General features: G+C 46.0%; 1 protein-coding gene across 6 annotated transcripts in view; it reads right to left on the bottom strand.

The window, feature by feature from the left end:
- Positions 1-27,245, bottom strand: part of BAZ2A (bromodomain adjacent to zinc finger domain 2A) — a 49,881-nt gene that overhangs the window by 2,809 nt on the left and 19,827 nt on the right. For 4 of the 6 annotated variants that reach the window (XM_047786951.1, XM_047786953.1, XM_047786954.1 and 1 more), the window contains 27 exons: positions 26,820-26,957; positions 24,644-25,237; positions 23,611-23,796; positions 22,922-23,140; positions 21,973-22,458; positions 21,773-21,833; positions 20,629-20,737; positions 20,365-20,466; positions 19,985-20,195; positions 8,958-9,058; positions 8,580-8,645; positions 8,166-8,399; positions 7,774-8,028; positions 5,464-5,678; positions 5,116-5,190; positions 4,720-4,900; positions 4,559-4,618; positions 3,937-4,081; positions 2,762-3,426; positions 2,380-2,602; positions 2,108-2,263; positions 1,866-2,017; positions 1,390-1,679; positions 1,160-1,292; positions 908-1,054; positions 324-550; positions 63-206 (listed from right to left, as the gene is read on the bottom strand). In XM_047786951.1, the coding sequence (XP_047642907.1) occupies positions 63-206; positions 324-550; positions 908-1,054; positions 1,160-1,292; positions 1,390-1,679; positions 1,866-2,017; positions 2,108-2,263; positions 2,380-2,602; positions 2,762-3,426; positions 3,937-4,081; positions 4,559-4,618; positions 4,720-4,900; positions 5,116-5,190; positions 5,464-5,678; positions 7,774-8,028; positions 8,166-8,399; positions 8,580-8,645; positions 8,958-9,058; positions 19,985-20,195; positions 20,365-20,466; positions 20,629-20,737; positions 21,773-21,833; positions 21,973-22,458; positions 22,922-23,140; positions 23,611-23,796; positions 24,644-25,237; positions 26,820-26,957 (5,575 nt within the window). Of the gene's footprint in view, positions 1-62; positions 207-323; positions 551-907; positions 1,055-1,159; positions 1,293-1,389; positions 1,680-1,865; positions 2,018-2,107; positions 2,264-2,379; positions 2,603-2,761; positions 3,427-3,936; positions 4,082-4,558; positions 4,619-4,719; positions 4,901-5,115; positions 5,191-5,463; positions 5,679-7,773; positions 8,029-8,165; positions 8,400-8,579; positions 8,646-8,957; positions 9,059-19,984; positions 20,196-20,364; positions 20,467-20,628; positions 20,738-21,772; positions 21,834-21,972; positions 22,459-22,921; positions 23,141-23,610; positions 23,797-24,643; positions 25,238-26,076; positions 26,102-26,819; positions 26,958-27,245 lie in introns of those variants that run through there. The other 2 variants (XM_047786950.1, XM_047786955.1) reach the window with 2 other exon arrangements.

Raw genomic sequence — 27,245 nt, forward strand, 5'->3', positions numbered from 1 at the left:
GTGAGTTAGGGACAAGTCATGGCAGTGACAGAAGAGCCGAGAGGTTGCTGATGTCTACTTACCCTCCCCGCAGCAGCCGCTCTCGCATGGTGGAAAAATCCATAGGGTTTTTGATGATGCGCCGGTACCCACTCACCAATCGTGGGTTCACAGGCTCCAGGAAAGGCCAGGCTGCATCATGGGACTCCATCTCCATCAAGATGATCCTGTTAGGAGAGAGCCAGTGAGGACTGCATTACAGGAAGCGGTCACACTGGACCCTCCACATGGACTGGACCCTGGCAAAGGTAAAGCCAGCGGTTCCCAGAAATCACTCAACTCACTCGCAAAATGTGAGATCGCTGTGGTGGTTCCGCATGGAGAGTCGCCGCCGCTTAGCGGGGGAGAGCCCTTCTTCTGAGTACCGAGGCACTGCTGGGCTTTCTCGGCCCCTTGACAGTAGTCGGCGCCGGCGGCCGTCACCCTCTGGGAAGGTCAGCATATAACTACTCTTCCGCTTTTGGCCTCGTTTTGGGAAACCAGGCTTTTGAGTCAATTCTCCCTCTACCTGCTGAGGATAAGAAAAAGGTGAGATCGGCAACAGGTGGAGATGTACTCGGCTTGCCCTCCACTTTATTACAATCACTTATCTAAGTGATTCAGGCTTCAAGATATTTTCATGCATAAAAGCCACCTATGAATTTATTCACATAACCCAGTAAAATGGGTAAAAGGGAAAATGCAACCATTCCCATGTTACAGAGGAAAGCAAGTGAGGTTATAGTCTCCTAGCAGTTAGACTGGAGCCCTTTCGCAGGAGAGACTGAAGGCATGGTAAGAAGCATTAGCTGTAGGACTGGTGGTAAATGGGCTAAGAAAGAAAATCTGTCTTGTGCTTGGGAGTGGACTGAGAGAGCAGAAGGCTTACCTGGGACAAACAGACAGCACAGAACCAGTCTCCTTCTGGGACAGCCTCCATCTTGGGCCGATGACAGTAAATATGGCAGCCACGGTCACATCCATCACAAAGTAGAAGAAACTCATCGTTGTCACCCTTCCGGCAGACTAGACAGGTCTAGACCAAGGTTGGGAGGAGGCCAAGTGAGCCCTCAAGTCTCTGCCTGCCAGTGACCCCACCCTCCCCAGCTGGCTGTCTCCTCAGGCTCCCCAGGCCTCTTACCACTTTGTTGACGGACTTCTCCCAGGCAATGGACCTCTCCAGCTGGGCCAGGCACAAGCACACCTGGGCCGCACTCCGGCACCGCTCTAGCGTTTGGCGCCAGGCTCGAATGCGAGGGGTGATCTCATATGATCTGGTGGGGAAAAGTGGTGATTTTTCTGGATGAGGAGCAGGATCCATTAAATTTACTCCTTCTCCCTAAGACCCGGAACGGGGGTGGTGGCACTCACATCTCTGTAGTGGTACACTGGGGGGCACCACTGGGTGTGCTGAGCAGGGCCTTCTCCAGCACAACCTCATGAGCTGGCCAGAGGGGCTCCCGCAGGTACCGCCGCTCTACATTCTGCTCCAGGGCAGCGAGTCGCATCACTGCCAGGTCCAGGGGGTTGGTGGTTTTACGCTGGGGTGCCAGTCCTTCCTTGCCTCGACCTCGCCAGGTGATGTCTTCCTGGTAGTCGGGTAGATGCTCACAGTAGGCCAGGTCTTCACGAATAGAGTCTGGGCTGGGACATGTCCAGCCCTGCAGATGGAAGAGAGGCATAAAACTCATTATAAAGGAAGAACATTAAGCATAGGAAAAAATGTGACCCATTTAGGGTCACAGGAGGTCACCTGTGAAGTGGGAATCCCAGGTTTTTCCTAATAGGGTAAAGAGATTAACACACTCTCCTCAACAACCCCCTACCCAGTGCCAGCCCTAGTGTACCCGAATCTGCAGATCAGACAGGATAACCCGCTGTTCCAGTTCCTCTACCCACTGAAGCACAGCTAGGTCTGTTTCATATGTCTTCTCTTTGGGGGACCAGCTCATGATCCCTTCTTGAAAGGCAGGTAGCTGACTAGGCTCAAAGATGGGGTCTGAGAAGACAAAAGGCAAAGGGAAGTTTCAGGCTGTTCATTGTCCACAGTAGCAGCTCTTTAGCTCAGGCTGTCAGAAATTTATCTTACCAGTGGAGGGCCGTAGGCAGACTTCTTGTAAGAAGTCCCTGTGCTTGTTCAGGTGTTTGTGAAGTGCCTTCTCTCGGATGCCTCGGGGGTGCAGGGCCTTGAGCGTAGCATCCAATGTCTCAGGATCTCGGATCCACCACCAGCCAGAGTGCATCTCTGTGAACATGGTTTATGTGTGTAGGGCAGGGAGTGCGAACCAGCTATGAGTCACACAGCCTGTATCTGATGCCACTTCCTCTATCATCACCCCATTCCAACCCAAGGTCACTCACCGGAGGGGACAGGCTGAGCTGTCAGCTGGGTTAGGTAACGCTGCTCCATCTGTTTGAAGAACTTACTAGGGGGTCTCCCTCTCCGTTTTGGCTGTCCCAGCCCTGTGTGGCTCTGTGGTATTTCTCCAGGGTCCCCCATTCGCCTTTTTGGAGTCACACCCGGCAAGGGAGTGGAACAGAGCTGTACCGGATTATGGGAGTTGGCAGCACTGGGTCTATTCACCTGTGAATGAGATGAAACATAAGATGAGGGTGTTTTCATGTTTAAAGGACCCCAATGGCCCCATTCCTTCCCCCAACTTCAGCAACAGTCCACAGCCAGGTGGCAAAAAGCCTGTGGCAACATGAAGACAAGTGCACACCACTAATACTGGCTACTTACTGGCTTGGAGAAGGCAGGCAGCTGAGGGGAAGGAGTGGGCTGGTCCTCAGAAACTGCAGGGGGTGGTGTAGGGGCAGCATTGCATGGAATCTGGGTTGAGAAGCTAAACCAGGGAGCTTGAGTGTCAGGACTGGCTTCTGCCTCATCAGGTTCTGGCTCCTCTGGGGGCTGTGATGGGGTCGGGTCCAGTTTTCCAGGGCTGCTATCAGGTGTGAGGACCGAGCTGCTGAGCAGGGAGCCATGGCTCTGAGTCTGGCTCAGCCAAGACAGGAAGGCTGACTGGCTGAGGTCATGCTGGCTCTGACCCAGAACCAGAGGGGAGCCTTCAGGCTCCAGGAACCCATTATGAGAGTGAGGATGGGACAGGGGCTGGGGTTGGGGCTGGGGCTGCAGATGAGCCTGAAACTGAGGATGGAGCTGAGTCTCAGGCTGAAGCTGGGCCTGAGGTGGTTCTGAACCTTGACCCTTAGCAGAAGATTTCAGGTGCCTAGGTTGCAAAGACCCAGGTTTAGTTTTCCGAGGCCGGCCTCGGGCCCGGGCAGGAGAATTGGCAGAGGTACTGGAGCCAGTTAACTCCCTCTTCAGAGAGAAGGGGGCTGGGCTGGGTGATGAATGGGTTGCCACTTTTAAGGAGTCAGTTTCCTGCTTTATCACATCCTCAGGAACTGTAAAGAAAAGTGAAGAGCATAAGACATACACTGATATATAAGGAGGAAAGAGAATACAAACACAGGACATATACTTTCTTTTCCTCTTGGACTTGATTCCCCCACCTTTTGAGATTCCACTGGGAAAGCTTACATGCCAGTGAACATAGTATCTGGTAAAGAAACACTATCTTCCAGGTAATCATCATCAGCATAATCATAAGCTAACATTTATTGACAACTAGCTATATAGTAAGCATTATTCTAAGAGCATCAACTCATTTTAATCCTCTCAACAGCCCTACAATGTATACATACTACTATTAACTCCATTTTACAAATGAAAAGACTGATGCATAGAGCTGGTAAAAGGCAGAGCAGGCAGACAGGCAGTCTTATTCCAGAGCCTGTGCTCTTAACCACTATGCTACTAAGTCTCATAAAGTCAAAGTAACCCAGGATGACCAGGCAGAGGAAAAGGAATTAACTTCTGTTAGGACTCAATTCAGGGTCCCATGACACACCTACCTAAGCTCCCTTCTGTTCCTTCCACAAAGATACCAGTCAAATAGGGCAGCACCCAGTAGCGGCGTCTGTAGCGGTCCTGGCCCAAGGAGACTGCCCGAAGCATCTGGGATGAGTGAAGCAGCTTTTTGCGAAAGAAGAGCTGACGCTGGGTAGGTAGTGGAAAAGGAAGATGAATGAAAAACACACTTCCAGGAGTTCGGTTGTGGCACAGCGGGTAATGAACCCGACTAGTATCCATAAGGACGCGGGTCTGATCTCTGGCCTGGCTCAGCGAGTTAATAATGATCCAGCATTGCTGTGAGATGTGGTGTAGGTCGCAGACACAGCTCAGATCTGGCATGGCTGTGGCTGCAGCATAGGCCAGCAGCCGCAGCTCTGATTCAACCCCTAGCCTAGGAACTTCCACTTCCATATGCCACTGGTATGGCCCTAAAAAGAAAAAGGAAAACAAAAAACAAAAAATACTTCCAGGGTGACAGTGGTGACTTTGTCCAGTATATGGGAAAAGGGCAGTGACCCTCAGCTTCCATAGAGAATTGCTATCATCTAGGCCCAGCTCATAAACTGATAAAGTCTCACCCAGCCCCTATCTCCAGCTCCTGGGAAGCTAAAAGCACAATACCTTGCTGAGTTTTTCTATCTGGCGCTCTAGTTCTGGGATGCTAGATGTTGTGATATCAACCTGGAGAAACAAGTGGATACCAAGAAAAAGGTAACCATCAGATTCTAGAAAAAGAAATAATCTGTCTCCCAACTCCCACTTTCCTTGGTCTGGGCACGTACCTCTCCATCTCTACGACCCCTACGGCCATGGACGGCAGCTGCAGTCTCCTCCTCTTCTTCCTCTTCCATGCCACTGGTCTCCTCCATGATGCGAGAACTGCGCCTCCGCCCCAGGCCTTCCTCTGGCCCCTGCAGCTCTATCTCGGGTCGCCCAGTTCTCTTGGCCAGAGCAGTTTTCAGTCTTGAGATAGACAGATGACAAGAAACTGTGGTGAGGAACATGATGCTGCCACAAAAGGAACACCTCAAATCTAAGCAATCCTGAACCCTGGGGTAAGTTCCCAACCCCAGGAGAAGGGCTGAGGACTTTGAGTTCCAAGCAAAAGTCCGGGCTATGCTTTCCCCTTTACCCCTTCTCTCCTCTCCCTGGGCCCTACCCTCTTGTCCCACCCCTACCTTCGGAGCCGGCCTTCAACAATCCACTTGTTTTTCCTGTAGCTGGACATATTCTCCAGAGTCTTGTCAATCTCACTGCAGGGGAAGAGGGAATGGCATATTGAGGAAGAGGTGGCAACACACACACAAAAGAAGGGAGGCTCAAGGATAAAGGGAGTTTCATCCTAGAGCCTAGGATAAAAGAATGGCAGAGGTTTAGGCTCTCCCAGGGAAGAAATGAGATTCAGTCCCAAGTCACGCCAGCATGTCTAGAGCATGGCACGGGACACACATCACCCATGGCTAAACCCCTCCCCGCTCCCATTCCAATCAAGGGACACAATAACCACCCCCACCCCAGCCCCTCACTTGATGATGAGGGTAGAGCCGTTGAGCTCATGCACAAGGAAGGCCAGGACAGCAGCCTTCTGCTGGGGTGGCTGGGCCTGAAAAGGCTGTGTTCGGAGGCTGTCACAGAGGGCTGGCTCCACTCCATACGCCATAAGGAAGCAGCGCAGGATCTCAGACACATTGTCTCTTGTCAGTGGGATCTCAGACACCTTCTCCCCCAGGATCTTTAAGGACTGTTTGGAGGAGAGCATAACAGGAGTTAAGAGAAAAAAGAGGAATGACTGAAATAGGAAAATACAGTAGGGTGAATCTGAAATAGGAAAATACAGTAGGAAGAGCTATGGGGTTAAGATAGTAAAAGAATGAAAGATGCTAAGAGAAGATGAGAGAAGGAAAAGGAAAGGTACAAAAGAAAAGGAGTAGATTAAAGTTAATTGAACAAAATAAGCAGAGGGAAGTCAGAAAGAAAAAGAAGAAGGAAAAAATTTGTAAAACAGAAACAGAAAGAAACTACAGGTCTTCCTCCACTTGTTCCTGGAGAGAATGATAAGAGTCAAGACCTAAAATCTTAAAGAAATGAGTAGAACTAATCTAGGAATAAGGCAATAAATTATAAGAAGAGCTAGCATGTAGTATACAGATCATTCTGACTTCTATGGGATAATGTCCCAGTAAACGTATCAAAAACTGAAAAAGAGTTTTTTTGTTTTATTTTATTTTTTTCCTTTTTGGGCCTCACTCACCATATGGAGGTTCCCAGGCTAGGGGCTGAATCAGCTGTAGCTGCCAGCCTACACCACAGCTCACAGCAATACCAGATCCTTAACCCACTGAGCGAAGCCAGGGATCGAACCTGCATCCTCATGGATGCTAGTCAGATTTGCTAACTGCTGAGCCACAATGGCAACTCCCTTCAAATTGAAAATATTTTAATTTGAAAATGCATTGGGGAGAGTTCCCATCGTAGCTGAGTGGAAATGAAGCCACTGCACTGGGGAGAGCATTGAATCCAAGTCCAGTGCTCCCAAGATGCCATCTATCCCATTTTGCCACAGCAGGAACTCCCTATGTTGGGTTCTTAACCCGCTGAGCCATAGTGCCTGTGAGGATATGAGTTAGACCCCTGGCCTCACTCAGTGGGTTAGAGGATCCAGCGTTTCCAGGAGCTGTGGTGTAAGTCACAGATGTGGCTCAGATCCAGTGTTGCTGAGGTTGTGGCATAGGCCAGCAGCCGCAGCTCTGATTTGACCCCTTGCTGGGGAACTTCCATAAAAGGAAAAATAAAAATTCCATTAAAAAAAAGAGAGGAGTTCCCGTCGTGGCGCAGTGGTTAACGAATCCGACTAGGAACCATGAGGTTGTGGGTTTGGTCCCTGCCCTTGCTCAGTGGGTTAACCATCTGGCGTTGCCGTGAGCTGTGGTGTAGGTTGCAGATGCGGCTCGGATCCCACATTGCTGTGGCTCTGGTATAGGCTGGTGGCTACAGCTCCGATTCGACCCCTAGCCTGGGAACCTCCATATGCCGAGGGAGTGGCCCAAGAAATGGCAAAAAGACAAAAAAAAAAAAAAGAGAGAGAGAAAATGCATTGGAGTTCCTGCTATGACACAACGGGATCAGTGGCATCTCTGCAGCACCAGAACACAGGTTCCATCCCCTGACCCCAGTTACAGTGGGTTAAAGGAGCCAGTGTTGCCACAGCTGTGGCATATGTCACAACTGCAGTTCGGATCTGATCCCCTGGCCTGAGAACTCCATATGCCACGGGCTGGCGGAAAAAAAAAAAAGAAAGAAAGAAAGAAAGGGGGGAGGAAGCAAAAAGGAAATGCATCAAATCTACAGAACATGATAGCTTAGCCAACCCTACTTTACACATGCTCAGAACATTTACATAGCCTGGAGTTGGGCAAAAGCATCTAACATAAAGTCTATTTTATTATAAAGTGTGGACTATCTTGTAATCTATTGAATACTGTACGAAAAGTGAAAAACAGAGTGGCTGCATGGGCACAGAATGGTTCTTAGTATAAGGGTAAATGCGTGCTTGACTGCGGTGGGGGCCACTTGACTTGCTGCCACTGCCCAGCATCATGAAAGACCATCATACTGCATTTCTCTAGCCCAGGAAAAGAAGAAAATTGAAAATGTGAAGTAGTTTCTACTGAATGCATTTTACTTTAGTACCGTTCTAAGTAGGGGACTATTCGTATATCTCCCTTCACTCGCTTTAATCATTTTGAGGAGGGAGTTCCCTGTGTTTAAAAAGAAAACAAAATGGAGAGGAGCAGAGGATCCCAGGCCCTCTAAACCTGCCCAGGAAGGGCCCTCACCTGACAGCAGGAGGGCAAGCCGGGATCATAGAGTGCAGCTTTCAGGAGCCGCACCAGAAGATCTTGAACCTCGCCCAGGCTGTCGCCTTGACACAGGAGTCCCTCCTGCAGGACCCCCAGGCTAGGTACATCTTTGGCAGGGTCAAAGCCCAGCACCTTGCCGAAGCTGTGCAGGAACTCCACAATGGTCAAGCAGTCTGAGAAGGCCCCATTAGGCAGGATCAGACCAGGGATGCGTGAGAAGTCAGGCAGGGGCTGCAGGGATAAAAGTGGTAGGGGGGTTCTGTCAAACATATGAGAAGGCTACAGCCTGGATACCTAGGAGGTTCTTCCTTTAATAGAAGTGTCTTCACAGACGGCCCCTCCAGGATCTGTTATTCTCCCCTCACTACCTGGTGGTCAGTCAGACACATGTCCTCTGTGGGCTTCTTCATCTCCTCCAAGATCATCTGCTGCCTCTGCCGTTCCTCCAAACGCCTCTGTGTAGCCAACATTTTATCTGCTTTACAGGCTGACTTGGCTTTGGCTACCTCCTCCTTTTCTTTCATTTTTACCTTCTCCTTCTTTTCCTTCTTGACTTTCTCCTTCAGTTTTTCCTGCTTTGTTTTTACCTTTTCCTTGTCAGCCTACCCACACAAGGGAGAGAGGAACCAAGATTGCCATAAAGATTTAAGTCACTACACTTCCCTGGTTCCCATCCTCCCCCCTTAGACCCAGAAACATGACTATAAAACAAGACCAACTCACATGTCTTGCAACATCAGTTTGGTAACTTCAAAGTTATGCTTGTGTATTCATGTACCTACCTTGGATTTCTTCTTAGTCTCCTTCTGCTTTAAGCTCTTGGTCTCTTGTTTCCGCTTGTTTCTGGCCTGTAAACCATAAGGGAAGTCATTTCTCCTCAAACTCTGAAAGCATCACTGCTTGGGCTAGGAGTCAAAAACAGACAAGGGTGCTGGGGAGGAGAGGTGAGAGATGGGATGAGGGGTTGGCAATGGATCAATTCTCTCACCCTGAAGATGCCCGCATTATTCCTGAATAAACCCAAATCTCTAAATCAAGCCCCCCCCAGATTCCAGCTGATGGAGGGATGCTGCCATAAGGCAGGTAGTAGATGTGGGAGAAGGAAGAGGAGACAATGGAGCAAAGTTAACCTACTGTGTAATCTCCCTGATGTCCCTCACCTGCCCTTGGCTAGGAGCCTGACAATCTCCCCGTTGCACCTTCTGCTTTATCTTCTTTTTGATTTTACTCATCTTTGCTTTATCCTCCTCATTCAGTGTTTCTGTGAGGGCAGAAAGAAAAGTGAAGAATGAGGCAGGCAGACTAATCTCCAGCATCCAGAGCAGCACATGCTTGTCACAAAGCCAGCCTCCCAACAGCTCCAAAAAGAATCTAAAAGTACTACTGTTGTTGTGGTTCTTTTAAGTACATATAAAACGTTGGGGGGGAAGGCGTTCCCTATGTGGCTCAGCAGTTAACGAACCCAGCTAGCATCTATGAGGACACGGGCCTCGCTCAGTGGGCTAAGAATCCAGCATTGCTGTGAGTTGTGTTGTAGCTCGGATCCTGCATTGCTGTGGCTGAGGCGTAGGCTAGCAGCTATAGCTCCTATTCAACCCGTAGCCTGGGAATTCTGTATGTCATGGCCCTGAAAAAAAGCAAAAAAAAAAAAAACCTGTTGGGGGAAAAATGTAGGAGAAGCACCTGCTAAGGAGGAAACACAAAGAAATCAACAGGTATCTCCTACCCAGAAGCACCAGGCCCTGGAACACTGGATCGCTTTAGAAGGGTTCCTAGAGGCCAAAACAGCAGAGTAGCCTTGTAACCTGTCTCTTTCCCAGGCAACCTGACAAGGGCAGCTACCCACAGATTGATTTTAGTACAAAGAAAGGAAACAAAAACTGCCAGGTAAAGAGGGCGGTCTTGAGTTGGAAGCACCAATTAAGCAAGAATGTGCCAGAAAGAAAGGGCCCAAATAACGGACATCTTAGTAGAATCATATCAAAACTGGCATAGCTATTGCTTAGGCTCAGCCTCTATGCCTGCTCCACCAAAAGATCTGAATTTCTTCCCTTTTTTTGAAGTGTGATTCTGCAAACAATAGTGTTTTAGTTTTTTTTTTCTTTTTCTTTTTAGGGCCGCACCTGTGGCATATGAAAGTTCCCAGGCAAGGGGTCCAACTGGAGCTAAAGCTGCTGAACACAGACACAGCAATCCCAGATGCTTAACCCAATGAGCAGGCCAGGGATCAAACCTGAATCCTCATGGATACTAGTCGGGTTCATCACCACTGAGCCACAACAGGAACTCCTAGCATTGATGTTTTTTATATAATAGTACATATTCTATTCTGGCATACAAAACAAACACAACCACATGTGTACAAGTTAGACAGATATTATCTGCAAATGAACCACTATACGTTTTATTAAAATATAAGTGAACAAGAGTTCCTGCTGTGGCACAGTGGGACCGGTGGCATCTCTGGAGCAGTGGGACATGGATTTGATCCCTGACTGAGCACAGTGGATTATGGGTCCAGCACTGCCACAGTTGTAGCTCAGATCTAATCCCTGGCCCAGGAACTCCATGTGCTTCGGGGAAGAGCCCATCCCAAAAAAATAATAAAATAAAAAGTGACCCCGTGTACCTATGATCAATTAATCTATGACAAGTAAACAAGAATATACAACTGAGAATAGACAGCCTCTTCAATAAATGGTGCTGGGAAAACTGGACAGCTACATGTAAAAGAATGGAATTAGAACACTACCTAACACCATACACAAAAATAAACTCAAAATAGATTAAAAACCTAAATATAAGACCTCATACTATAAACTCTTAGAGGAAAACACAGGCAGAACACTCTGACATAAATCACAGCTCTATCTTTTTTGATCCACCTCCTGGAGTAATGAAAATAAAAACAAAAATAAACAAATGGGACCTAATTAAGCTTAAAAGCTTTTGCATAGCAAAATGAAAAGACAACCTGCAGAATGGGAGAAAATATTTGCAAATGAAACAACTGACAAGAGATTAATCTCCAAAATATACAAAAATTTCATACAGCTTTATAACCAAAAAAGACAAAAAAACCCAATTAAAAAGTGGTTGGAGAATCTAAACAGACATTTCTCCAAAGACAGTCAAATAGCCAAAAAAACACATGAAAAGATACCCACATCACTAATTATTAGAGAAATGAAAATAATGAAACTACAGGAGACTGGATAAAGATGGCAGAGTAGAAGGACTGGAGCTTACCTTTTCTCATAAAAGCAATAAAATTACAAGCAGCTGCTGAACAACCTTCAACAAAATAGACTGGGAACTATCAAAAGAGATATCCTACTCCAGAATACAAAGAGGAGGCCACATGGAGATGGCAGGAGCATTTTACATCTTGTAAGCAACCTATGCCTGCCAGGTGGGTGGCCCACAGACTGGAAAGTTAACGATATATATATCACAGCGGCTCACCCATGGGAGTGAAAGTTCTGAGCCCACATCAGGTTACCATGCCTTGGGGATATGGCATTGGGAGGAGGAACCCCTGGAGCATTTGGCGTTGAGGACTAGCGGGGTTTGTATGCAGGAGCTATACAGGACTGAGAGGGAAATAGACCTAGTGAACCTCTTGCAAGACCCACACAAAGGCTTTCATGCACACTGGGTCCCAGGGCAAAGCAGAGACTCCATAGGAATTTGGGTCAAACATGCCTGCAATTCTTGGAGGATCTCCTGGGAAAACGGGGTGACTGTGGCTCTTTGTGGGGAAAGAACTTTGGAGACACAGGTCTGGGGGAATAATCATCAGTGTGAACTCCTCCAGACATGGCCATTTTGTAAAAATCTGGCCCCACCCTTCAGCACTGAGAAGCCCCAGGCCAAACAACAAACCAGGTAGGAACACAGCTCCACCCATTAGCAAACAGGCTGCCTAAAATCCCCCCAGGCAAAGGGCCACCTCCAATCACACCCAGAGACAAAGCCCCACTCACCAGAGGGATAAGAAGCAGCTCCACCTACCAAGTGGGCAGGCACCAGTCCCTCCCATCAGGAAGCCTGCAGCAAGCCCCCCATATCAATTTCAGCCACAAGGGGGGCAGATGTCAGAACCAAGAGAGGTTACAACCAAACCCTGCAAAAAGGAGACCACTCCAAAAATCTATACAAAGTGAAAGGCACAGAATTACCACTCAGATAAGGTAACAAAGAACCCTCCCCACCCCAAAAAAGGAGTTCCCGTCATGGTGCAGCAGAAACAAATCCAACTATGAACCATGAGGTTGCAGGTTTGATCCCTGCCTGGCCTTGCTCAGTGGGTTAAGGATCTGGTGTTGCCATGAGCTCTGGTGTAGGTTGCAGACATGGCTTGGATCCTGCATTGCTGTAGCTGTGGTATAGGCCAGCAGCTGTAGCTCCAATTCCACCCCTAGCTTGAGAATGTCCACATGCCATGGTTGCAGCCCTAAAAAGCAAAGGAAAGAAAGAAAAAACCCCAGAATAATTTAATGATCTGGAAATTACCAACTTCTATGAAAAACTTTAGACTAATGACAGTAAAGATGATTCAAGACCTTTGAAACAGACTGGACGCAAAGATTGATAAATTACATGAAACACTAAACAAAGAAATAGAAAATTTAAGGACCGAGCAAGCAGAGATGCAAAATACAGCAACTGAAATAAAAAATTCATGAGAAGCAACCAAGAGCAGAATACAGGAGGCAGAAGAACGAATAAGCAAAACGGAAGACAAACTAGTGGAAATCACTGACACAGAATAGAAAAGAAAAACGAGATTGAAAAGAATGAAGACAGTCTACAGGAACTCTGGGACAACTTTAAACACACCAACATACATGTTATAGGAGTGCCAGAAGGAGAAGAAAGGGCCAGAAAAATATCTGAAGAGATAATAGCCAAAAACTTCCCTAACACAGGGAAGGAATCACTCAAATCCAGGAAGCACGAGTACCATATAATATAAACCCAAGGAGGAACACCCTGAGACACATATTAATCAAACTGACCAAAATTAAAAACAAAGAGAAAATATTGAAAGCAGCTAGGGAAAAGAAACAAATAGCATATAAGGGAAACCCAATAAAGTTATGGTCTGATTTTTCAGCAGAAACTCTGCAGGCCAGAAGGGAGTGGCATGATCAAGTGATGAAGAGAAAAAAACCTCCAACCAAGATTACTCTACCCAGCAAGGCCCTCATTAAGATTTGAAGAAGAAATCAAAAGCTTTACAGACAAGCAAAAGCTAAGAGAATTCAGCACCACTAAACCAGCTTTACGTCAAATACTAAAGGAACTTCTCTAGGTGGAAAAGAGAAGGCCACAACTAGAAACAAAAATATTACAAATGAGGAAGTTTCCAGTGTGGCTCAGTGGTAATGAGGCTGACAAGTATCCATGAGGACGGGGGTTTGATCCCTGGCCTCCCTCAGTGGGTTGGGGCATTGCCGTGAGATGTGGTATAGGTCGCAGATGTGGCTGGGATCCCACATTGCTGTGGCTGTGGCAGCTGCAGCTCCAACTCAACACCTAGCCCAGGAACTTCCATATGCTGCAGGTGCAGCCCTAAAAAGCAAAAAGAAAAAAGAAACCCCACAAATGACAAGGCTCACCAGTAAAGCCAAATCTATAGTAATGGTAGGAAATCATCAATTCAAATATGCTACCAAAACCAGAAATCATAAGGAGGGTACATATGCAGGATACTGGAGTTGCACTTATAATTAAAGACCAACAACTTAAAGCAATCTTATACACACACACACACACACACACACACATACACACACATTCCTAAATCAAAAATCTACAATACAAAAAAATCTACAATACAATAGAAAATAGACACACACAAATAAGAAAAAACAATCCAAACACAACATGAAAGACAGTCCTCAACCACAGAGAAAAGAGTAAGAGAAGGGAAGAAAAAAGACCAACAAAAACAAATCTAAAACAATGAATAAAATGGCAATAAGAACGTACATATCAGGGAGTTCCCACCGTGGCTTAGTGGTTAACAAACCCGACTGGTATCCATGAGGACTTGGGATCGCTCTCTGGCCTGGCTTAGTGGGTTAGGGATCCAGCATTCCCATGGGATGTGGTGCAGGTTGCAGACAAGGCCCCGATCTGGCATTGTTGTGGCTATGGTGTATGCCAGTGGCTACAGCTCTGATTCAAACCCTAGTCTGGGAACCTCCATATGCCACGGTTGCAGCCCTAAAAAGACAAAAAAAAAAAAAAAAAAAATATATATATATACACACACACACACACACATATCAATAATTATCTTAAATGTAATGGACTAAATGTCCTAATCAAAAGACTTGGACTGGCTGAATGGATACAAACACAAGACACATATATATGCTATATTCAAGAAACCCACTTCAGTTCTGGGGACACATAAAAATTGAAACTAAGAGGATGCGAAGTTCCCATCGTGGTACAGCAGAAACTAATCTGACTAGGTTGTGGGTTCGATACCTGGCCTTGCTCAGTGGGTTAAAGATCTGGTGTTGCCACGACCTGTGGTACAGGTCGCAGACGTGGCTCAGATGTGGCATTGCTGTGGCTGTGGCATAGGCCGGCAGCTACAGCTTTAATTGGACCCCTAGCCTGGGAACCTCCATGTGCTGCAGGTGCAGCCCTAAAAAGATGAAAAAATAAATATAAATAAATAAAAGAAAGAGAGAGGATGGAAGAAAATATTCCATGCAAATGGGAATCAAAAGAAAGCTGGAGTAAGGAGTTCCCATAGTGGCTCAACAGAAGAGAATCTGACTAGTATCCATAAATATGCAGATTTCATCCCTGGCCTCGCTCAGTAGGTTAAGGATCTGGCATTGCTGTGAGCTGTGGTATAGGTCACAGATGTGGCTTGGATCTGGCATGGCCATGGCTGTGCTGGCGGCTACATCTCCAATTCGACCCCTAGCCTGGGAACCTCCATTATGCCACAGGTACAGCCCTAAAAAGCAAAAAAAAAAAAAAAAAAAAGATTCAACAATTGTAAATCTATATATGCACATAACACATATCACCTTGATATGTAAGGCAACTGCTAGCAACCTTAAAAGAAAAAAATGACAATAACACAATAACAGTGGGGGGCTTTAACACCCCACTTACAGCAACAGACAGAAAATCAACAAGGAAACACAGGCCTTAAATGATGCATTAGATCAGATGAACTTAATAGATAGAACATTCCATCCCAAAGCAGCAGAATACACATTCTTCTCAAGTGCACACAGAACATTCTCTAAGACAGATCACATTCTGGGCCACAAATCAAGCCTTGGTATACTTAAGAAAACTGCAATCATATCAAGCATCTTTTCCAACTATAATGCTATACTGCTAGAAATCAACAGGAAAAAAACTGCAAAAAAACACAAATACTTGGAGACTAAACAACATGCTGCTAAACAACAAATGAATCACTGAAGAAATCAAAGAGGAAATTAAAAAATACCTAGAAGCAAAGGACAACAAAGACACAAAAGTAGTTCTAAAAGGGAAGGTTACAGCAATACAAGCCTGCCTCAGGAAACAAGAAAAATCTCAAATAAAAAACCTCACTCTATACCTAAAGGAACTAGAAAAGGAAATACAAACAAAAACTAAAGTTAGCAGAAGGAAAGAAATCATAAAGATCGGAGAAGACACAGATGAAAGAGAAATGAAGAAAATCATAGAAAAGATCAATAAACTAAAAGCTGGTTCTTTGAAAAGATCAACAAAATTGATAAATACCCTTAGCCAGACTCAACAAGAAAAAAACAGAAAGGACTCAAAGCAATAATAACATTAGAAAGGAAAAAGGAGAAGTTACAACAGACATCACAGAAAGGATCACAAGAGACTACTACAAGCATATATGCCAAGAAAATGGACAACCTAGAAGAAATGGATGAATACTTAGAAAAGTACCATCTTCCAAGACTAAAGAGAAAAAGAAATAGAAAAGATGAATGGGCCAATCACAAGTACTGAAATTGAACTGTGATTTTAAAACTTCTAACACACACAAGTCCAGGACCAGTTGGCTTCACAGGCGAATTCTATCAAACATCTAGAGAAGAGTTAACACCTATCCTTCTGAAACTCTCCCAAAAAACTGCAGAGGAAGGAACCCTCCCAAACTCATTCTGTGAGGCCACCATCACCCTGATACCAAAATCAGACACACATACCACAAAAAAAGAAAATTACACCAATAGCACTGATGAACACAGATGCAAAAACCCTCAACAAAATACTAGCAAACCAAATCCAGCAATACAGTAAAAGGATCGTACACCATGATCAAGTGGGATCTATCCCAGGGAGGCAAGGATTTTTCAATATCCGAAAATCAATCAGCGTGATACATCCATCACATTAACAAGCTGAACAACAAAAGCCTATGATCCTCTCAATAGAGGCAGAAAAAGCTTTTCACAAAACCCAACACCAATTTCACACAAAAACCTTCCAGAGAAAGTGGGCATGGAGGGAAACCTACCTCAACATAATAAAAGGCCATATATGACAAACCCACAGCTAACATCATTCTCAACAGGGAAAAGCTGAAAGAATTCCCACTAAGATCAGGAACAAGACAAGGAGGCCCGCTCTCACCACTGCCATTCAGCATAGTTTTGGAAGTCCTAGCCATGGCAATCAGAGAGGAAAAATAAAAGGAATCCACATTGGAAAGGAAGAAGTAAAACTATCACTGTTTGCAGATGACAGGATACTATACCTAGAAACTCCTAAAGACGCTACCAGAAAACTGCTAGAGCTCATCGATGAATTTGGTAAAGTTGCAGGATGCAACATTAATACACAGAAATCGACTGCATTTCCATATACTAACAATGCAAGATCAGAAAGAGAAATGAGGGAAACAATCCCATTTACCATGACATCAAACAGAGTAAAATACCTAGGAATAAACCTACCTAAAGAGACAAAAGACCTGTACTCTGAAAACTCTAAGACGCTGATGAAAGAAATCAAAGATGACACAAACACATGGAAAGACGTACCATGCTCTTGGACTGGAAGAAGCAATATTGACAAAACGACTATACTACCCAAAGCAATCTACAGATTCAATGCAATCCCTATCAAATTACCAAGGATGTTTTTCACAGAACTAGAACGAAATATTTTAAAGTTTATCTGGAAACACAAAAGACCCAGAATAGCCAAAGCCATCCTGAGAAAGAAAAATGGAGCGGGAGAATCAGGCTCCCTGAATTCGGACTATACTACAAAGCCACAGTCATCAAAATCATATAGTACTGGCACCAAAACAGAAATACACATCTGTGGAACAGAATGGAAAGCCAGAATTAAACCCACACACATATGGGCAACTACACTATGACAAAGGAGGCAAGAATACACAATGGAGAAAAGACAGTCCCTTCCATACGTGGTGCTGGCAAAACTGGACAACTACATGCAAAAGAATGAAATTAGAACACTCTCTAACACCATACACAAAAACAAACTCAAAATGGATTAAAGACCTAAATATAAGACCGGACACTCTTACAGGAAAACATAGGCAGAACACTCGCCAATGTAAATCACAGCAGTATCCTCTCATAGCCACCTCCTCAAGTAATGACAATAAAAACAAAAATAAACAAATGGGACCTAATTAAACTTAAAAGTTTTTGCATAGTGAAATGAAAAGACAACCCGCAGAATGGGAGAAAATATTTGCAAATGAAGCAATTGACAAGGGATTAATCTCCAAAATATATAAACTCCTCCTGCAGCTCAATGCCAAAAAACCAAACAACCCCATCAAAAAATGGGCAGAAGATCTAAACAGACAATTCTCCAAAGAAGACACACAGATGGCCAAAAAACACATGAAAAAATGTTCAGTATCACTAATTATTAGGGAAATGCAAATCAAAACCACTATGAGGTACCACTTCACACCAGTCAGAATGGCCATCATTCAAAAGTCTACAAATAATCCTGTAGAGGGTATGGAGTAAGAGGAACTCTCTTATGTTGATGGTGGGAATGTAAATTGGTACAACCACAATGGAGAACAATATGAAGGATGCTTAAAAAATTAAATATTTAAACTACCATATGACCCAAAAAGCCCACTCCTGGGCATATATCCAGAGAAAACCAAACTCAGAAAAGACATGTGGATGCTAACTATTGCATTTGGAATGGATAAGCAATGTGATTCTGCTGTATAACCTAAGGAACTATATCTGATTACCTGTGATGGAACATGATGTGAAAAAAAAGAATGTGTGTGTGTGTGTGTGTGGAACTGGTTCACTGTGCCATAGAGCAAAAATTGACAGAATACTGTAAATATCACAATAAAAAAAATTTTTTTTTTAAAGATATGTGTGGCTCTCTCTTCATGGCTCAGTGGTTAGCGAACCTGACTAGGATCCATGAGGATGTGGGTTTGATCCCTGGCTACACTCAGTGGGTTAAGGATCCGGCACTGCCATGAGCTGTGGTGTAGGTGGCAGACGTGGCTCGGATCTGGCGTTGCTGTGGCTGTGGTGTAGGCCAGCAGCTACAGTTCCAATTGGACCCCTAGCCTGGGAACCTCCATGTGCTGTGAGTGTGGCCCTAAAAAGACATTAAAAAAAAAGATATGTGGAGGAGTTCCTATTGTGGCTAAGTGAGTTAAGAATCAGACTAGTATCCATGAGGATGTGGGTTCGATTCCTGGCCTTGTTCTACAATGCTACAGGTCTGGCCCTAAAAAGGGAAGAAAAGAAAAGATGTGTATACCCCAATGTTCTTCACAGCACTATTTACTATAGCCAAGACACGGAAGCAACCTAAATGTCCATCAATAGAGGACTGGATAAAGATATGGTACATACATATAATGGAATATTACTCAGTCATAAGAAAGAATGAAATAATGCCTTTTGCAGCAACATGAATGGACCTAGAAATTACCATCCTAATTGAATTAAGTCAAACAGAGAAATACAAATATCCCATGAGATCACTAATAATGTGGGAAAAATGATAAAAAAAAGAACTCACAAAACAGAAATAGACTCAAAGATTTTGAAACCAAATTTATGATTACCAAAGGGGAAATGTGCTAGTTAGTGGGGGGGGATAAGTTAAGGGGGTGGGATGGACATATACACACCACTATATATAAAATAAGTAAGTAACAAGGACCTACTATATAGCACAGGGTAATCTACTCAATACTGTGTAATAACTTATATGGGAAAAGAATCTGAAAAGTAATGGATATATGTAAAATTGATTTACTTTGCTGTATGCCTGAAACTAATACCACTTTGTAAGTCAACCATACTCCAATAAAATTAATTTTTTAAAAAGAAGTGACTTGGTCTAGGTCATGCAGTCAGAATCTGACAGAGCTGGAACTCTGAATAGTAAACAGATGACTCCAAATTTTTTCAAATTCTTCTTACTGGAGTTCTCGTCGTGGCTCGGTGGTTAATGAATCTGACTAGGAACCATGAGGTTGCAGGTTCAATCCCTGGCCTTGCTCAGTGGGTTAAGGATCTGGTGTTGCCATGAGCTGTGGTAGAGGTCACAGACGCAGCTCGGATCCCGCGTTGCTGTGGCCATGGCATAGGCTGGTGGCTACAGCTCCAATTAGACCCCTAGTCTGGGAACCTCCATGTGCCACAGGAGTGGCCCTAGAAAAGGCAAAAAGACAAAAAAAAAAAAATTTCTTCTTACTATATCAGGCTAAGCGCAGTATTTACTGAAAAATTAGGTATTTCCTACCTGCCCATCCCACTAAAATAGTGCCAGTTATCTTTTGGATTCAGACGTGAATTCTGAACCTCCACAATGGTGGCAATGAATAAGGAAATGGTATACCAGACAGCCGAAACCAATACGATAATTAAGATGCTGAAAGATGATAAGAAAGGATACGAAAGCCCCTTCTCTTGCATGGGGACTGCCCTAGGCTCCACTAGCAAGAGAAACTCAAGAAACTGGTTGTTAAAGAAGTTCCCCAAAAGTGCTAGGATCTTGATCCTGCTTTCCAGAGAGGAGAAGGTAATTCTACCCAAATAATAATATTAGTTACGCTCCTGGGAAACCAAGGCATTATCAATTCACCAACATTTCAGATACTTCAGAGAGCAGAATCCCAAGTCAAGAAACACCACTGTACCTTGGGCCTCCAGTTTCTTTAGGAGGCGGTTTTCTGTCTTATTCAACATCTCAGTGATTTTGACCTTGGGTGGCCGACCTCGGCCCCGTTTCACCTTGGGGACTTCCTTGGTCTTGGCCTTCTCAGTGTTTCGAGGTCGGCCCCGTTTCCCAGTAATTGCCTGAATCCTGGATGGGATCTCCTCTGCTGAGAGCTGTACCCACTGCAAGCCCTGAGGTAATAAGGAAGACTTTGTTATAATGGGAGGGAGTCAGTGCAAGTCACCAGGCCCTCTGAACTGTTCAATGCCCTGGAACCTCCAAACCCCATGAGAGGAAGCTGCAGCTTGTCCACCAAACATTTCTCAGGCACAAAAGCATATTTAACCCCTGGGTCTGCACCTCTGGTGTGTCTCTCTCTTCAAAGAAATCGCCAACAGGCATACGGGGACTGAAGCTGAAGTGCTCACGCCGGACATTGTGTACCACATTGCGGCTCAAGTACTATGAGGAAGAGATAAAGTAGCATCCATGAAGTTATGGCCCTACCATGCCTTTGGCCAGCAACAGCATGGTTAAGTAGAACATGGCCCAGAGCAGACAGGGCCAGCCTACTGCCAAAAAGAGTCTGAGCTTCCCTAAAAAAGTCCACAGAAGCTACGTTACCTTGATCACTTCTGGGAACTGTTTCATCCTCTTCCCACAGGGGCCGTAATACCAGGTCTCCCCCTGCCATCGGTGGCTGCCCTTCTTGATGCGCACCTCTCTCCGCCACCTGCCAGAGAAGCACATGGGCCCTGCCGCCAGGTCACACCCCTACCCACTCTGAAGCCACCCAGGAGTCAAGCCTGCTGAGCAGATTGGCCTTCCCGCACCTGTCTCACTAGAACTGCATGTAGATGCAATGGCATCCTGAGATACAAGCTTGGCCAGAAGGCAGGTTGGAGCCACAAGCCCCTCAGGGGGAAAGCAACACACCAAACTGCACAAGCCCAGGAAGACCTCCACCCCATCCTTTACAAGGTCAGTGACGTGAGCAGCCAGAAACCCCCTCCCTAAACCATTCAGGGCAAATTACTGAGTTTCCAGGAAAGAGGATTAAGACCTAAGAGAATAAAGGCAGAAAGACAGAGGGTGGGGAGGCAAGCAGAAGAGTAAACTCACTGCTGACTCCATGAAATGACTCCGTAGGCCAGGGTTTAGTAAGGTACTCTGTGTTCTGAGCAACAGATTATTCTAAGACTAAGCCTTATCTCTCTCAAAACTTAAAGCAGAACTCAGACTTGGTGACCACAAGTAGCCTAGAGGGGCGGGGGTGGGGAAGATCAGGAAGGCAGTTATTCCTACAAAGCCCTTGGTGTCAGCTGGCTTGTTCATCTGGTCATATACTCTTTCTGCCCTTACTTCTCCAAAGTGCACTTAAAAAACCATAATTCATGGGAACTAAGCCATTCCCCATTTACTGCTATTCCTTTTCTAGGCATAAAGGACAAGTTAACTCATTTAGACATCTGAACCCTAGACCTACCAGCTGGGTTTGGAAAAGATAATAACCATAACCTTTGAGGAAAAAAACCAAGTGGCCACAAGATGAGGAAAGAATGGGTAAGGGTAGGAAGACCCTGAGAAAGAAGAAGGAAAGCCTAAAAATCCCATGCCCAGAAACATTATCACTGCAAATAACTATCCTTAACCCATTCTTGTCCAGCCCATTCCTCCCCATCTCAGAGAGGAGTTCCCTTCCCTTCTCCCTAGAGTCACTCATTAAAGGTGTCAAAGGTTGATGCATATAGCAAACTAGAGCATTTACCCATGTTGGAGAGGAAGACGAACTTCTTCTGGGGTAGCAATACGTCTCCTCAGGACATCACCTTGGGAGAGAGGGGATACACAAGTTAAGAGTTCAAGCAAAATACTGCCAACCACAGGCCAGTGAGGAAGGGATAAATGCCACACGAGACAAACTTTTCCTGGAACCTGCCAGGGGTAGAAAAGAATCTAGACACTCACCACTACCAGAGGGAGTGACTCCTCCAGTGATCTCTTCCAGGTCAGCAGTCGTTTCAGGGAAGCTGCTAACGTGGTTATCTGCTGGGGAGGCTGTTGGGAAGGAGGCTGCTGGGGAAGTTGCAGGGGTTGCTTTTGGGGAGGTTACTGGGGAGGCGGTCAAGTGGACTTCTGAAGAGACTGGTGGGAGGGCTGCAGAGGAAGTTGGGGAGACGGTTGGGAAGGCTGCTGGGGAGATTTCCTGGGAGGCTGCTGGAGAGACTGCTGGGGAGACTTCTGGAGAGATTTCTGGGGAGGCTGCTGAAGAAACTGCCAGGGAGACTGCTGGGGAGGCTGTTGGAGAGACTGCTGGTGAGGCTGCTGGATGTAGCTGAATAGTGGATGACTGGCTAGGGGCTGATCGGGTCAGAGGTGGTGGGAAGTCTGAAGCCTGAGTCTCCATTTCTTCCTGTTCTGCATCACTACCATTATTCAAGTCAAAACTATTATCTAGAATCCAAAGAGACAAGAGAGGTAAAGGAAAAATAATGATATAAAACAAGAGAATCTACTCAGACAAACCTGGACTAAGCTAAACGAGGTTATTTCAAGGGCTTTCCCCTAGGGCTGGAAAAAGAGAAGTAGCCTCTTGGCTCCCTGCCTCCGCCCCCCTCCACCATTGATGAAGGTTAAAGGGCAAAACTGCTGCTGCTGTCACTGTGTGAAGAAATACCTTTTACCTGGAGCCAGTAAAGGCCTCTGGCCTCCTTTTTCCTGTAAACCTCAAGTCTCACCAGTTCTTTCAGGCACACAGCAGAAGTCAGAATGCCTTTTTTAGTCCCACCACATACTATCCCATGGCTCTCTCAGCTCCCAGAAAGGTGCTCGCTCTCATAGATTTCCTATCCCTAAGCCTGTTCTCTCACCTTTTCCCAGGTCAAAGACTTTCTTTGTCTTACTTCTCCTTACTCACCTTGCAGAACAGACTCCCCAAGGACAGGTGGAGAGGTTGGGCTGGCAAAGATAGAGGCTGAAGTTTGACTGTCATCTGCCAGGAGACTGAAGGCAGTGGCATTATTGAGGGAAGGGCAATCAAGAGCAGAGATCACAGGGCTATCCTCAAGAGGCAGCTTGTCCTCCGCACTCATCAGCTCGGTGTCATCTATACCATAGAGTCCTCCACTCACTGGCTCTTCAGGGGTGGAAAAATCAGAAAATAAGATTTCAAAAATACTAATCCGAATATAACCAATTCTAGTTACCACAGTGTGAAAGTTCTCTGCAATATTAAGAAAAGGACCATCATAAAATAGGCCTTTCTTATATTTCAATGGGGGTAAAAGGTAATCGTTCACTGGGAAATGTTTTTTTTTCCAATTTGTGAGAACTCAAATAGCCCAACTGTGTGGTAATAAGTCCTACCTAAGGCTCTTGGCCAAAAGGAACATTGGGAGAGAAGTTGGGAAACGAACCAATTCAGCTCAAAGTGCAGTTGGCCCAGTCAGGCCAGTGGCATGAAACCGTGGTCTGCCACAGGATCATCTGGAGGCCTCAGTGGCCCACATTCCCAAATACTTTCCCTGGCTTACTATCTCTTCCAGGTGGTAGAAGCTGGCTACCTTCTGCATGGATATGTTGAAGGGAGCCAACCTCCAAGCCTACCTGGTGCCAGAGTGTTGAAGGGCTCCAGAGAGACTTCACTGAGGATTGGAGTGTCTTCCAGTTGATCAGGAAGATGTGAAGGATCATCTAAACAGCTCACTGTGGGATCAGGGACCAAGACTGAGACTTCCTGGTGTAACGATTCCACAGAAGGGACGGAGCCATTGTAGCCACACATTTTTAGTTCTAGGAAATCCCAGGAGAGGACAAAAGTCAAAATCAGTGCCTTCAAAGGGTTCAGTTTGCTATAGTAGGCAATCTTCGCTAGAGGGATGGATAGTCATTCTTTGAACATTTATGGGTACCAGTCCTATGTTGGTTACTGATTATACCAAGAAATCTGAGTGAGCAGATATGTAGAGTAAAATCCTACAGCAGGTAAAGATGGGAAAAAAGAATGGGGTGTAAGACAAGAACCCCAAGATGTTTTCGGCTATTTCCCCTATCCAGTGGGAACAGGTGGTAAACAGAGAAAATATCCTGCGATTCTGCAGGGTGGTCACCCTTGTACTTGGAATCAATAGTAAACTAAACATTTATCTCTTCTGAGGGAAAAGTACCAACACTAACAACAACAAAAAGGAAACTGTGAGTAGACAAGCAATCATATGCTCTAGTTTCTTCCTTCACTCCTTCATATGCCAATCACTACTTAGGACTCAGTCCACTTTAGCAGCCAGTCTGGCCCTGCCACAGTCAAATCAAATTGGCCTCTTTGCCTCCTGCTTTTGCCCCAACCCCTTCCTGTATCTTAGAAGAAACCCTTCTTGATGCAGGGTGTCTGTTGGGGCTGTTTCAGGCTCGCCCACCTGCCCTCTCCAGGCCAGCAGCTCTGCATGAGCTTGAAATAATTTGCACTCCCACTCTTGAGCTGGTGCTGCTGCCACAAAAACACCAGTCTGCTAATCACCAACATGCAAATCAGCCTCCACTGCAGAGAGCTGGAAAGACAAGTTTTCCCCACCTCAAAAAGCCACTGCCCCACAGCCCCATTTTCCCTCTCCCAATCCAGCGCAGGGACCCACAGTTATACCTGGCTGCTCTTCTTCCAGCTCCAAGCTGCCTACCAAGCCAGTTCCATTCTCTGCCACAACTGAAGTCAGCTCCTTTTCTGCAGCCTCATCAGGATGGATAACACTGCCTACCTCCTGGGAGGGTGCAAAGGTCTGGATGCTGGATCCCAACATAGGAGAAGTCTGTGGGGAGGTGAAAAAACTAGGGGGTCCATTGGGCATCACCTCAAAATTCTGGTCAGGAAAGGAATCATATAGTTCCTGTGAATCGAAGTTAAGCCCCATGGGACTCTGGGTACCGTTGGCCCAGAACTCTTGACTCCCAGCCCGAAGGTTAGTGTTGTGACTTGGGGATGAAGGCTGCCGGCTGCCCCCAAGGATGCCGTTGAGTGGATATTGTCCCCCCGAGAACTGGGAGAGAAGGGGTGGGTCCTTGAGGTTGCTGCCAGGATTGGCAGATGGGTACTGTGAGTAGTTCCAGAGACAGTCGTAGGCCACGCTGGGGTGATGGAGGTGTGAGGTGCTGGAGGAGTGGGGAGCAGAGTTCAAAATCCCTGAAGTAGTAGTGTGAGATACAGTAGATAAGCCATTAACATTCACATCCCCATTCAAACCTGGCGGAGAAGGAGGGAAAAGAGTCAGTTACAGATATGTGTGCAAGTTGACACTACCAATTCTACTAAAGGAACAACACTGACTAGAAAAAGGGAAGGTGAAGGGGAGGGGGATTCCCCCTCTACTATATTTATAGATTTTTCGGTCTCCAGGGAATGCCAAACCCAGATGCTCCTGGATATAAGCTTAGCAACTGCTCCTGAGGCTGCTGAGCAGGGGGCTGGGGAACTCTCCCAGCCTACAACAGGCACGACCAGCAGAGAGCTGGTTGCTGCTGACGCTTAAGGCTTTTTTATTTATTTTTTTTTTAATCAAACTGTTTGTAAACTCTCTACACAGTGACTTGCATTCTTCCCCACCCTCATTCCCTAGAGAAACTCTTTCCTTGGAGTGGCAAAACTGAATTCTCCAGCCCCACTCCCCGCCTTTCCTAGTGACTGTTTGGCCCCACGGTGGCACCAGAAGGGACAGCCTCCACCTCATTGGCACATGCAGATCCAGCACTTTGTGCTGGGCTAAGAATAGAATTTGCAGTCACTACAGCAGCAAGATCTCAGCTCAGAAGGCTAGGCTTGGCCCTCCCCATAGTCACTGGAGGGTAATATACAAGGTGGAGAAACCTCTGCATGACCAGTACTGCAGACTTCAGTTCTCAATACCAATGGCAGTCTCTGGGTGGGAGATAAATCAAATAAAAGGAACCAAAATACTAAGGAAGCTCTGGGAGAGGTTGGGAGAGGCGGGGTCCTCCTGTAAAATAAAGGAGCTTCTATCTATCTGCAACCCCTTTGTGGAACACAGGAGGGAGAGGTGGTTACGTATAAGCCTGTGACAGTACTTGTCTGCATCAAGGAAGGAGGGAAGCATTTGAGCTTCCTTCTGCTTCTAAGCATGAAGTACCTGAAACCAAGGCAAGATTAGAGAGGTACTTGCAGAACCATGGTACAGAGCAAAGACCTGAATGTGGCAGCAACACTTCTGTCTAGAATTACAGATGTTTCTCTCTGGGGAACTAGGTAAGCATTAAAACTCCCTGTCCCTATCTTCTATCCTCAAGGACAGGAGGTGGCACAGGCACTTTAAGCATCTGCCCTCTTCTCTGCTGCACAAATTAAAAGGCAAACATCCTAACCTTCACCCAACAACTCCACCCCCAGTCCTAGGGGGCAGCTTCTCCAACCTCTAAAAACAACTTCTCAGAGGGATGGCCCTTTATCTCTCTTCTCATGGGTCCAACCTGGTTATCAGAAGCAGTAGCCACCTCACCACTCTCTGGCAGTAGCCAGGGAACAGGGCCAAGAGAAGAGCAAGCTAAGATTAAAGAGCCAGTATGTTTTCCTAATCCTTCCAATCTTAAAAATAAAAGTGCTTCTTCCATAACCCCCTAAGAACTTGTTCTTTTAAGCTTGACTTCTCTCCAGCTGCTGGAATTCTGAGGATTCACTTTCTCCCTTCCTGCCTGGCATAAAAGGGAGTTGTTGTGAGGTAGCTGGCCTAGAGGAGAGTCAAATCTTACCCCATCAACCTGCTCTAAAGGAATGATCCCGCTCCCTCCCCAGGCCACATGGCCCTCACACTCACTTTTCCCTTGCTGGGGGAAGTTCATGGGAGACCCGTTAGTGTAGAGGCCCTCCCCTGAGGAGGGAGAGGGTTTCAGTCCTGAGGCAGCAGGTGCAGGGGGAAGGCCAGTAAAGTTAAAATGGTCGTTTGCCTCCATTTCTGTAGGAGGGGAGAGAGAGGGGGAAAAAAAATACTGGCGGTTAAACAAGGTTATGTCACCTGGAATCTTCTACAGGCAATGTGCCCTCCCCAACCCCCTTCTCCTACTAAGTATGGGAGAAGGAGGGATTGAAAAGAGAGGAGGATATATACCCCTAACGTGGGCAATGCCCCTACAGAAATAGTCTTTTTAAAAGTCAGCCTTGGAGATGGAGTTCCCGTCGTGGCACAGTGGTTAACGAATCCAACTAGGAACCATGAGGTTGTGGGTTCGATCCCTGGCCTTGC

Source organism: Phacochoerus africanus, chromosome 7 (genome assembly GCF_016906955.1).
Source record: "Phacochoerus africanus isolate WHEZ1 chromosome 7, ROS_Pafr_v1, whole genome shotgun sequence".
In the NCBI taxonomy this organism is placed as follows: domain Eukaryota; kingdom Metazoa; phylum Chordata; class Mammalia; order Artiodactyla; family Suidae; genus Phacochoerus; species Phacochoerus africanus.